The sequence below is a fragment of the Podarcis pityusensis genome, assembly GCF_964106645.2.
Source record: "Podarcis pityusensis genome assembly, chromosome: 1".
Taxonomy (NCBI): Eukaryota; Metazoa; Chordata; class Lepidosauria; order Squamata; family Lacertidae; genus Podarcis; species Podarcis pityusensis.
In genome coordinates this window covers 83,655,792-83,668,926 of record NC_138028.1, presented here as the reverse complement: position 1 = coordinate 83,668,926, position 13,135 = coordinate 83,655,792, and the positions used below count along the sequence as shown (strand labels likewise).

At 40.9% G+C, this 13,135-nt stretch overlaps 2 protein-coding genes across 2 annotated transcripts; one reads left to right on the top strand and one right to left on the bottom strand.

Annotated features, from left to right (window-relative positions):
- Nucleotides 1-3,485: 3,485 nt before the first annotated feature.
- On the bottom strand, nt 3,486-4,424 carry LOC308471349 (olfactory receptor 5M5-like; the record flags this gene model as incomplete). The annotated part of the gene is made up of 1 exon (XM_080995319.1): nt 3,486-4,424. The coding sequence occupies one exon, from the start codon at nt 4,422-4,424 to the stop codon at nt 3,486-3,488; it is 939 nt and encodes a 312-aa protein (XP_080851445.1).
- Nucleotides 4,425-11,128: 6,704 nt separating this feature from the next.
- Nucleotides 11,129-12,076, top strand: LOC308463599 (olfactory receptor 5M11-like; the record flags this gene model as incomplete). The annotated part of the gene is made up of 1 exon (XM_080982144.1): nt 11,129-12,076. One exon carries the CDS (start codon nt 11,129-11,131, stop codon nt 12,074-12,076), a length of 948 nt encoding a protein of 315 aa, XP_080838270.1.
- Nucleotides 12,077-13,135: the final 1,059 nt, after the last annotated feature.

The window sequence follows — 13,135 nt, the reverse complement described above, 5'->3', positions numbered from 1 at the left end:
CATGCATTGGGTTACTGGACTCTGTGTGGGGCTTCTCTTGTGCCTGATCCAGAAGTTGCAGTTGGTGCAGAATGCTGTAGCACAAGTGCTGACAGGAGTGCAACCTTGTCAGCGGATAAAGCTGCAGGAAAACCATGGCAGCCATTTTGAAATTTGCCAGTTTCCATGTCCTCATAAGGAGTAACTTTGCCAGCAGATTGCATCCATTTCTAGCCCAAAATAATAATTAAAAAGGCATAAATGCTTCTGAATGAATTGGCAAGCCTGCAAAGCACTTAACACTGAGGCAATCTGTTTCCTCAAAGTGTTGAATGGGGGTGGAATGAATCTTATCATTGGTGAATACACATGTAGTTGCAACTGATTTGGAAATGAATGTGACCAATGCACAACTGGAGTCTTAGTCAACATACTATGCTATAGAAATAAAATTCTCAGAGCCAAAGGGACATTTGGGTAAATTCCTGGATAGATATTAGATGTTTCACACCTGAATATAGTTAATGGATGCTGGTAAAACCTACCTCAATGAGAGAAGAGGCAGTCCCACAGATTCCTGATAGCAGTGGCAGCTGCATGAAACAGAAAACTTTATAGTCACCTGTGAGTCAAGGGACAGAATCTCTTCTGTTTCTCTTGTTGTTTTCTAGAGCCTTGAGAGTAAAAATTACTGCACTCCATAGGATACTTAGTGGCTGCTGTTGACAATGAACATGTGTTCCTGTTTAATTGACTATTGCATCTATTGAACTAGTATAATTTAGTAGTTAATTTGTTGGCTGAAGATATTAGACTTCCTGTTCTCTTTTACCATTGACTATGTCATTATTTCAGTTCATCACTCATGGAAAATGAATGAAATGTGAAATAAAATAAAATGTGAAAGTTTGGTAATAATACCAGGAATAATTGCAGAAGAGATATCCAGTATTTAAAATAAGGGCTAGTGTAATCATTTATATTAATTGTGAACTCATTCTGAGATTATCAACCCTTATGTAGCTAAAAGGAATCATCCATGCCCAAGAGAGAATTATTGGCAGCCTTGGGGTAACTCCATGATTTGCAGAAGTACAAAAAATGAAAACAAAAACCAGGGGAAGAAGGGACACAAATGTAGCCCAGGAAAGAATATGTTCAATGGACACAGGATGCAGAATCCTTTTAGTGATTAGGTTGACATAAATTCAGTTGGAGCCTGTCCTTTAATGTTTTAATTCATGGTCTTGTATATCTGACTGGATTGGCATTTTTGTTAGAGGAATTCCTTTTGTTGATGTTGTTCCAGTCATTTCTTCAATGCATATGCCAAGTACTGCAGCCTTCATTGCACCCCAGAGAATATGAGGTTCGACACTGGGAGAGGCATTGTCAGCAAAGTAATTTCTTATAGCCATTTGGATTGCCTCTGGAATGTCTTGTGGTACATCAGGAATGTATGCAACCACCATATCGAGTCAGAGATAATGGGGCCCTGTATTTGTAAAGAGGCCTTAAAGTGGTCAGATAGAGTCATGGGTTCTATGTTCAATAAAATCAAAATTAGGGAGACAGAGATTAAAAAGAAAAATCATTCCTGAATAAGAATGAAATTTCAGAGATAAATATGTGTGATAGCTCGCTCCCTGATTTATATAACACCATCCTTTTTAAAAATTGTAGCTGTTTAAGAGTGGGAATATACATTTATTTCCAGAATAGCTGCCAAGTGACACATTGGGAAGTCTATCCAAATGCTTACTACAGATAGCATTCAAATTGCCTGCAAAAATAGTTTTGAAGGTAACACTCAGGTCCCATTTACAAATGCTTGCTATGCGAAAATTCACTTTTCTGAACAAAATGAATTAGTATCCATTCCTCACTATATGCACTACAGATTGCATACTCAAGAGTGCATTAGGATTTTCCCAGTAGGAATCAGTGAAAATCATTGACTTGTTATGCTAACAATTGCCTAACAAATGATTTCCATTGTGTTCATAAAACAGGACCAGTGTTTAAACCGATGCAAATAAGAGTGAGGGTACCTAGCATTCCAGCCAGACACAGAACCCTTCCCCGTAGGTCCTGAAAATTAAAAGATTTGGACAGTGGTTCCCAATTGGTAGTCCGCAGGCCCAGGGGGTCCATGTAACCCACCCAGGGGGTCCGTGGCACCATTCACATAACAAAAACTACCATAAAGATATCACAATTTTCAAAAGTAGGGGTCTGTGGCTTGGCTTTTGAAAAATACGGGGTCCATAGTACTTAGCTAACTGGGAAACATGAGATTAGGACCTGGTTTTAGCAACACCTCTGGACTGCTTATTACCTGGAGCCATATAATGTTTGCTAAGGTATGAGTAGGATAAGAGCTACTGCTTGTAGCTGCATCATGTGTCTCCTGCATAAAGAAACAATAAAGGACTTCTGCCTTCTAATGTACTCAGAGTTCCTCCATTGCTTGATTACATCATCTAAGCCTTGTACCTTCAGTGAAACGCTATAGACATCAGCCATGACAAAAGAGGAACCCCATAATGATATACAGGCCCAGGGCAATCACTAAAATCTAATGTGTGTATTCTATAACAAATTCCACATCCCCCAAACTCCCCACCACAACTATTCCCTCCCGCTCCAGCCCCTATCATGCCTAAACAAGCATCCTCAGAAAGACTAAGGAACTTGTGGTGCAAACAAATGGTTTTCTGGCTTTCAAATGGTTTGTGTATGAGGCGGAGGGAAACACTACATCCACATGAATATAAGGAGCATTCTTTTCATTGTAAAATTCAATCAACCAATAGTAACATTAATACCACCTCACATTAACACCACAAGATTAATTTCTTGGAGAGCCAAATAAAGAATAGTATATATACAACCAAAATGAGAGGTAACACCAATAGGATAAAGATACTCATTTCTTCATTGTAGTTGATGGTCTCATGAAGTTGGGGGCTCATGGAGAAAAAGACACCAGGTTAGGCTTTGGGCTTCGGTGTTTCTTTGCAGATGTAAGAAGGATTCCATACCTGGTGCTGACTCCAAGTTTCTCTTTTTTCCCAGGAGATTCACAATTTGAGGGTGAAAATGTAAGTCAGAAGTTTCGGAAGAGGCTGCAAAGAGCATCTCACCTACCCATTAGGTGCCATTGCAGTGTGTAAGCAATACATCCACCCAAACACCCTGTTTCAATTTTGAAGAACTGGTGGATCTGAAAATTAGATGCTGAAGATGAGTGAGAGATACTATGTTGTATTTGGGCCATACTGTCAATATTTTATGGAAATGGAAACAAAAAACCAAATTGGAAATTTCCAAAACTGAATTGGAAAAGTGGGGAGGGAAGGAAAAAACCAGACAGCAAGTTGCAAGAACTCATCCAACACATATTAAACACCATAAGCTGTAAAATTTCATATTCCCTCTTCTTCACCATATGGTGGACACATCTTCCTCATGGATCATTTCATAACTAGTGAATGAATAGACATTTAATGCAATAACACTTTCCTCTGCAATAATCTCTTCAGGGCACCCTTCACTTCCTTGTTCCTTAGGCTGTAGATCAACGGATTCAGCATAGGGATCACCACAGCATAGAACACAGAGACTATTTTGCCCTGTTCTAGGGACACGCTAGAAGGACGTCTGATGTACATGACAAAGAGTGTCCCATAGAAAAGGGTGACAGCTGTCAGGTGGGAGCCGCATGTGGAGAAAGCTTTGTACCTCGCTCCGGTATTGCGAATTTTCAGAATAGTGAAGAGGATGAAGGTGTAGGAAGTCAGAATAACAGCTAGGGAGCTGATGAGGTTGAAACTGGCAGAAAGTAACATCAGGGTCAATTTGACATGGGTGTCAGAGCAGGACAGTTTCATGAGAGGTGGGTCAGCACAGTAAAAGTGGTTGATGACATGGGAGCCACAGAAGGTCAAGCGGAAAGTGAATATGGTCTGTATCATGGCATCTAGGAAAGCATATGCAGAGGGAACTGCCACCAGCCACATGCAGACCTTCCATGACATCTTTGTGGTATAGAGCAGTGGGTTGCAGATGGCTACATACCTATCATATGCCATGATGGCCAGGATGAAGGACTCCGTAAGCACCAGTGCAATGAAGAGATAACACTGTATCAGACATCCAGTAAAGGAAATGACTTTATAGTCTGCTACAAAATTGGCCAGCATCCGAGGTGTGACATTGGAGGAATAGCAGAGGTCTACAAAGGACAGGCTGCTGAGGAAGAAGTACATGGGAGTGTGGAGTTGGGAATCCATCCTGATTAATGTGATCATCCCCAGATTCCCCAGAAGGGTCATAATGTAAACGACTGAAAACAGCATGAAGAGAGGAAGCTGCAGCTCTCTACGATTTGTGACACCCAAAAGAATGAAGTCAAATACAATTGTGTTATTTCTTTCAGCCATCTACACATTTATAACGTCTTCTGAAAACGAAAGGAACATACATGCAAAGAATGTGAAATCAGACTTATTATTTGATGTGCTGGTGAAGAAATATTCTTCCCTAGTTTTATTATGTGGTCTCAAACCTCTACTGTTTTTGTGTGTGATTCAAGGGAGGATCTTGGGGTCCTTTTTATCTCCATTGTTTTAACACACAACAGAACTAGCTTGTAGACAACATATTTTGTTTCATAATAGACTTTGTGCTACCTGAATGAAAGGGAAATGAATAATAGAAACATAGTTAAAATGCACACATGCGCAAACTTATAAATTTGAAAAAGGTTAGTATTATATGAGGGAGGAGACTACACAGAGAATAAGAACACAAAAAGCACCATCTAGTTCAGTATTTTCTTTCTCACAACTGCCAAACAGATGCATTTAGAATGTGACAAAAAAAGTGTGTGAATGCTATTCTGCCTTGTTTAGCTTCAACATCTGATCATCAGAGGTATCCATGTTCTCATGGGTAAAGCAGGTGGTTAAAGTGGGGACCTTGAAGTGCTTTTTGGTGCACTGGTGATCCAGATATTATCAGACCTTATGTGTATGGAAAAGATAGAGCAATGGATCTCTTTTCTATATACAGTGGTACCTCGGGTTACATACACTTCAGGTTACATACGCTTTAGGTTACACACTCCGCTAACCTAGAAATAGTGCTTCAGGTTATGAACTTTGCTTCAGGATAAGAACAGAAATTGGGCTCCAGCAGCACGGCAGCAGCAGGAGGCCCCATGAGCTAAAGTGGTGCTTCAGGTTAAGAACAGTTTCAGGTTAAGTACGGACCTCCGGAATGAATTAAGTACTTAACCCGAGGTACCACCATACAGTGGACCCTTTGGATACGAATTTACTTTGTTCCAGGGGGCTGTGCGCACCACAAAAAATCCTTAACCAGAGGTACTGCTTCTGCGCATGTGCGCAGCATGATAGAGTGCTTCTCTGCATGTGTGCACAGCAAAACTCAGAAGAATACTTCCAGGTTTGCCACATTCATAACCTGAAAGTTACGTATCCAGAGAGGTACATAACCCGAGGTTCCACCGTACAGAAGAAAGAGGTGGTTACATTGACTCACCATATTTTTTGGGGGGTATAGCTAAAGTAAATTTCAAAAAAGAACCTGAAAGCATACACAACCATAGCACTCCACTCAATATTCCAGAGTCAGAAAAACTACTTTCAAGCTAAAATCAAACAGCTTGTCAACAGCGCCAAATTAGATGAAAGGGGAGAAATGAAAACAAGATCAATGAAAGCAAATGTAAAGTGATTCACACAATGGGGCAAAATATCAAGAACTGACACATATAGGAAAGAGATCTGCTGATTATGATGATGACATAGCGTCTTGTGATCATGGTAGAAATAATTTAGAATGGTAGCTGCATTTGGAATACTATCTACTGCTCTAGCCACACAGTATCAAAAGGGACATTGTCTGTCTGGAAAAGGTGCAGAAAATGCCAATAAAATGATCACAAGATTGGTGTTCGGACCTCATAGAAAACAGAGAAGAGTGGTGGTGGTTAAAGTTAATAAAAATATGCATACTGTGGAGATGGTGAACAGAGACAAGTTCCTAATGTTGTTGTTTAAATAATAATGCTAGCACTCAGGGTCATCCAATGAAAGTGATTGGCAAGAGATTCAGGACAGTGATTGCCTTTGAGGATTTCAAAGGCAGTTTCAGTGGGAGATTCATTCATTCGTTCATTCATTGAATTTATATACTGCCCTATACACAGAGGTCTCAAGACGGTTCACAAAAAAAGATTAGACATGTTTGTAATTTTCATACCAACTACTCCTAAAACCCCAGGCGAGGTTGATTATTTCTTACCCACCTCCAAACTGTAAAGCTGCAGGGAGCTGTAAAGCTGTTCTAAAATTTGACAGGTTCTGTGCCCTCTTTAGCAGATGACTTTGCCTGCAAGTCTCATCCATTCCTACCCTAAAATAATATTTAAAAGCTTTATTTTTTCTGACTGATTCGCCAACTCTACAAACTACTTCAGACTGAGGTCTGTTGTTTTCCCACAGTTCTGAATTGGGCTCCCAACTAAATCTTGCTGTTCGTGGATACATCTAGCTGCAGCTACTTCAGAAACAGATAGGACCACTGCACAGTGGCAGTCTTTCTCAACACACCATGCTATAGAAATATAGCCCAATGGATGTTAGGTTGAATGCCTCAATTGATATAAGATGTCCCACACCCAAATATAGGCAATGGATGCTGGTAAAACCTACCTCAATGAGGAAAGAGGCAATCCCACAGACTCCCAAGAGCACCGGTGGCTGAATGAAGCAGAAGGCTTTATATTCATCTATGAGCACAGGCAGATTATCTCTGAAATGGCTCTTCTGCTCCACTTGTTGTCCTCTAGAGCCCTGAGAGTAAAATTACTGCTCTCCATCGGATTCCTGGGAGCTGTTGTTGACAATGAAAATGTGCCCCCTTTTCTGTTTAATTAAACTATAGTGGTATGACCTTTTGAACTAATATGAATAAAAGATCAGAGATTGCCATCCTGGAATGTGCAGGAGCCATGGTGCGTTTGAAGGATTTCACTGCTGTCTCTGAGCTTTCATACTTTATTTCTTGAAAAAGTAAGTCTGTAGCCCTCCAAAAATGAAAGTTATGGGACAAAATGTACAGTGAGTGTGGTGTGGCTACATTGTGTATATATTTTTTCCTACTGAAGAATGTCCCCTGTTGCCATTAGACAGCAATGGGATCAGTGTGTGAGTAAAACCAATATCGTGTGATTTCCAGAATCAAAACCAACACAACATGCAGTAGCTGATTTGCCATAATAAGCATAACTTTGTTGGGGGTAGCCATATCTCTTTTGCTGTTTCTGGCTACGCTCCCCATGGCAGCCATTTTGTCTTATGCCATAACAGTTGTTTATTGACCAGTGCCTCCAGCACTCTCAACATTTGAAATGTACCCATTGGTTCAAAAAGGCTGGCAACCCCTGCAGCACATAATGTGTAGATTTGTTCTGAATTGGGGATGAGGAGCCAGAAGTGGAGTCTTGTGCCATATCCCTAGGACCTACATCAAATAACCAGATGGTACAAATGATATCTGAGTGGCTATGGACCATAATGTTAACCATAACTGCAGTACTGCACAACTAGGAGATAGAAAGCTAAGGTGAACATGAGCCTACATTCTTCCTAAGCTTGCTAATAATAAATAAATAAAGTAGAGGTGGTTTTTATTGTTATATGCGCCCTCCTTCCTCACATGGTTAGAGATTCCAAGCGGAAGCACTTACCTGAGTTTGGGAGATAAGACCACTGAAAACTTACGGCTTTTTGTAAAAAATTAATTATTATTTTTTTAAAAAGTATGTGTGGAAATATGCAAATAGAACATAGCTGGAGGCAGACAGCTTTCATCCTTCGGGGCAGCGTTTCATTTCAGATCACCAGAGACATTTACAATACAAATGAGTTTCTAGAGCTCAAAGGTGAGTTTCTGCTTCACTGTCCTGTGTTTCCCATTCCCCATCTTCTGTTCCAAAAATGCTCCTATTGCCATCATACCCCAAAAGAAGACTCAGGGCACAATACTAAAGTGGGGGAATGTTATATTTATTAAAATATGAAAATAACAATAAGAGGATCTGCAATAACCAAATAGAAAATTGAACTGATCAGCCAAATCAAATAATCCAAGCAGAAAAGTTCCTCACTGATGGAGAGATCATAATCCCTTCTTGCTCCTGGGAATATCATCAAGTACAACCTATGACCCTCACAGCAAATATTGAAGTAACACTTCCTCCTTGCTACCAGGGCCTTGGGTTTTTGAGCCAAACAATGCATCACAGCTGTCAGAGGCTTAGTGCTGTCCAGCTGGCCATAGATAAGACTCCGGGCTCCCATCCAGTTCCAAACAATTGATTTATTTGACAAAGTTCAAACGTACATCTCCAGCGTTTCCATTAGCCTCCTTCCCCTTGTGCGCAGTTGCTCCCTCTAATCTTATTTCCTCCTTTTCCGCACCCAGCATGCAAGTCTGCAAAAACTCCTCCCCTTACTTCCTCTGCGTACAGTATGACTTGTCCCAGGCTCATCCTCCTCCCCCTCTACGTCAGACTGACTGTCAGATGACAAGCTGCTGATAATCTCTTTAGGCTCTCTATAACTGCTGGTTTCTGTCCTTTCATCTATTCCCGTTTGCCTCTCCCTGACAACAGCCCACTGGTTTGACGTTCTCCCTAGTACACATGTTACATGACACCCACAATAACCCACAAAGCAATTGCAATGGAGGCTGACCAAGGAGTGCATTTAACAATATTGCCTTGTATAATACCTCAGGAATTTACTCAACAGATCTTAATTCCACTTTGCTGCCTAGACTACGGGCCAGATTAAACCAAATAAGGAACTCCACTCCAAACAAGGAACTCCTGGGAGAGTAAAGTAGGTGAAAAAGAGGCCAAATTCCAGGGCAATTAGGTGCTCTACCAAGAATTCCTACTCAGTCCCTTCAACAAGCATCTAGCAAAGTTCACACTGTACAAAGGCAGGACGGGTGTGTACCACACAGTTTGGGGCAGTTTAGGGAGGAATTTCTGGTCTGTGACCATAATAAATTGATTGATTGATTGATTGATTGATTGATTCATTCATTCATTCAGTTTGGGAAGGAGCTGGTTTATAAGCTAACAATTATGCTTCTATCTCCATACCATGAAGAAACTGTGTTTGCTCCTTGTTTAAGGAGAGACACCACAGACCCTCCTCCCAAGACCCTGGAAGAACCTGAATGCTGTCTGTGTCAGCAAGTAAGGAGAAGAGAGATGGCGGGGCAGCAAATCCATCTCCACATCACTATCTGGCAGCCCTGCCAACCTGGAGGCTTTTGTTTTGTTAAATTGGAAATATTAATTTGCATTGTATTTTTGCTGGTTTAACTTACAATAGAATTGTATAGTTGTGTATTGGTCCTGTTTATATGATCCTTGTATTTTTTGCTTTTCTCTGCTTATTTTTATTACTTTGTTTCCCCTTTGGGATTGAAAGCATTCAACAAAGAGCACCCTATAGATAAATGTAAATAAATAAAGAAAACAAATAATTAAATGCCTCTTTTCAACCAGGCTATGACAGTTGTAGAAAGAGTATGGGTTTCACTCGCTCAAAACCCCGCGGGAATCACAAACATAAATATGCTTTTCTGTTCTCAGCAACTCTGGGGGAAAGAAATTCTCAGAGTATCCTTAATTGACTTCCAAGGCTGTGCTAAAGTAATGATTGTGTTGTATCTTTGGGGATCCATGCTAGTCGGGAAGTTCAGGAAAATGTTAGTGGTCACATGTCGTAGAGCTAAGGATGACAGTATAAAACTGTTCTTCTGCCTAGCTCCAGTGTCAGTGCTCTGGACAGCGCCAGATTTAGGACAGTTTCCTTGCACAGGGTGCTGAGCCCAGGGGACACAAAATTGAGAAGATCCATCATTGAGAAGATTCATTTCGGGGGCCCAAATTCTGGCTTCACTCAGGGTGCCATACTACCAAAGATTACCAAAATCCGCCCTTGCTCTGGACTCTGGGTGGAAATGTCTCCAACATTTCCTGAACTGGTAGGCTGAACATGGCTGTAAAAAGTATTCATTATTTGTCCCAGAAACAGTGATTATTTGTAATTCTATACAGCACTGTACCTATGGGGTGGGGTTGTTCCAATCGAAAGAATGGAAAGACCATGCTGGCAAAATAATCCTGTGATTATTTATTATTTGAGATAAAGAGCCATAAGAAGAGATAGCAGAAGCCTTGAACTTGCTCATCAGCAATTAGCCCCTGGACTGTAGACTGAGCAGAAACAAAGGTCATGAGTAGCTACTCATTTGTCATCCAAAAAGAGGACATGGGTTTGCATGTAATTAGCACATCCTGATTTATATGTATAGGTGCAAATGTTGAAAGAATTATGATAATTTAAGGAGAAATGCAATATATCTCACCCTAATGGGGAAGTATGTGACTAGATGTCCTTTGTTTCTGCTCAGTCTACAGTCCAGGGGCTAATTGCTGATGAGCAAGTTCAAGGCTTCTGCTATCTCTTCTTATGGCTCTTTATCTCAAAACTGGACTTGGACCAGACAGCCCTTCAAAGAGAAGATGTCTTTAGATTGAGGACTGTCATCTGGCAGCACTTCAAAGAGTGAACCATCCTGTGAAAAGTCAGGCACATGGCACCTGACCCAGTGATTATGGCATAAACTTACACACGGAATTCCTACTTTCCTCTATTCTTTCAATGGGAATTATCTGGGGCTTGTTTGTGCCCAGATGGGCTTGAAGGGTAGACTGGGAGAAGACTGGGAAAATCCTGCTTGGGATCTTTCCTGCAGAATCCAATTGCACTGTATGTTCTAGTCCAGCCTTCAGCAGCATGTTTCCATGTTTATTCTTCCATAGATATTCTACTCAATTGTCATGGCCTTCAGCTAGAACAATAAACTTATTGATGATGATGATGTTCTTATCTCCTGCAAGGGAAGTATATTGTGCCAGCGTCTGCCTGAAGGAAGGAAGAAACATAAACTGGGTTGTTTTGTCTTTCAGGAAAAGCACTTAGACTGCCTGCATTTCAATTCTTGTATCTCAAAAGGCAAAATGCATAGCAGAATGGTGAAGGGAAATAATACATCAGGATCTGAATTTATTCTATTGGGATTTGCAGAGTATCCTAAGCTGCAGCTCCCACTCTCTGTTTTGTTCCTGCTGGTCTATATTATTACTGTTGTGGGAAATCTGGGGACAATCACAGTAATCAAGATGGATTCCCAACTCCACACTCCCATGTACTTCTTCCTCAGCAGCTTGTCCTTTATAGACTTTTGCTATTCCTCCAATGTCACACCTCGGATGTTGGCAAATTTAGTTACAGGCCACAAATACATTTCTTTTACTGGATGCTTGATACAGTGTTATCTCTTCATTGCTCTGGGTCTCACAGAATCCTTCATCCTGGCCGTCATGGCATATGATCGGTATGCAGCTATCTGCAATCCACTGATATATAACACAAAGATGACACCAAAGGTTTGTATGTGGCTGGTGGCTGTTCCCTCTGCATATGCTTTCCTAGATGCCATGATACAGACCATATTCACCTTCCGCCTGACCTTCTGTGGCTCCCATGTCATCAACCACTTTTACTGTGCTGACCCACCTCTCATGAAACTGTCCTGCTCTGACACTCATGTCAAACAGACCCTTATGTTACTTTCTGCCAGTTTCAACCTCATCAGCTCCCTCGTTGTTATTCTAATCTCCTACATTTTCATTCTCTCTACGATCCTGAGGATACCCTCTGTTGAGGGTAGGTACAAAGCTTTCTCCACATGTGGCTTCCACCTGATGGCGGTCACCCTCTTTTATGGGACAGTTTTCGTCATGTATATCAGGCGTCCTTCTAGCCTGTCCCCAGAACGGGGCAAAATAGTATCTTTGTTTTATGCAGTGGTGATTCCCATGCTGAATCCACTGATCTATAGCCTAAGGAACAAGGAGGTCAAGGGTGCCATAAAGAGACTGGTAGGGAAGTATTTTACTAATATACACCGTAAATGATAATGTCCATTAATTCCTTATTTAAAGGTTAATATCCACTATTATTTATTTCCATAAATAGTGTGAAGTATATGCTTATATAAAGAACTGTTGTGAGTGTTGTGTGTTTCTGTTCTGCTTGTAATGCCAAAGGCATTAGACAACAAGTAACCATGTTGGTCAACTACTGCAGCAGAATGGGTTCAGCTCTTGATCATTTTTGATCAGAGCTAGTTTCAGATTAAATTAATATTGCAGTTTACGGCACCTGCAATTGCTGATACTTATAAAGTGGGAAGCTGGCTTGCTCTTACATTGTACATTTATATAGTCTAAAGACAGAAGTGGACATTACAAATGAAATGGGACTGCTACTGAAAAATAGCAGCCTAGTGCACTGTTGTTCAAATTAGAGCTGCTCATCCCATTATCTCTGATTTTAAGGACATGTGTTATATAGAATGGTCATTATGATTTTGGAGCTGTGTGTAGCTATTCAAACATGGCATCCAATGTATGCACATCTGGCAGACTTGGGGATGGGAAGCCATGGGCAAAGGAAGGTGCTATCCAGAGCCTTCACTGCTCATAGATTTTCACACATCTATGTAGGTTTGAGACCATAGCAAACTCTAATAACATGGTAGGCCCAGCATTGCCATTTCCTCCACTCCTCCTCACTTCCATCAATTTCTGAGTGGCTCTCAGAGCTTCCATCAAACCAAAAAAATAAACACAATTGCCTCTGTCAAGAGTGGTGATGCAGTAAGGCTTTAAAGCAGCTACCACATTATTGGTGGTTGTTTCTAACCCTAAGAAACACTGGGGAGGCTGACAAGGGAGAAAACAGGTTAGTGAAACCTCAATGCCCTTAGATAAGTCATTAATTTGGGGCTGAAACTTGTAAGTCTTCCAAGGATAAAGAAGTAAAACATTTCCTTTATAATAGGCCCAGAGAAACCCGTTGGTTTCACCCCACACAAAAATAATAATGACAAAGACAGCTCTATTTGTGCAGTGTTAGGCCTGATTCTTTTTATCTTAGAACAGCAAAGCTTGGGCACAAGGGCTGTGCACTGA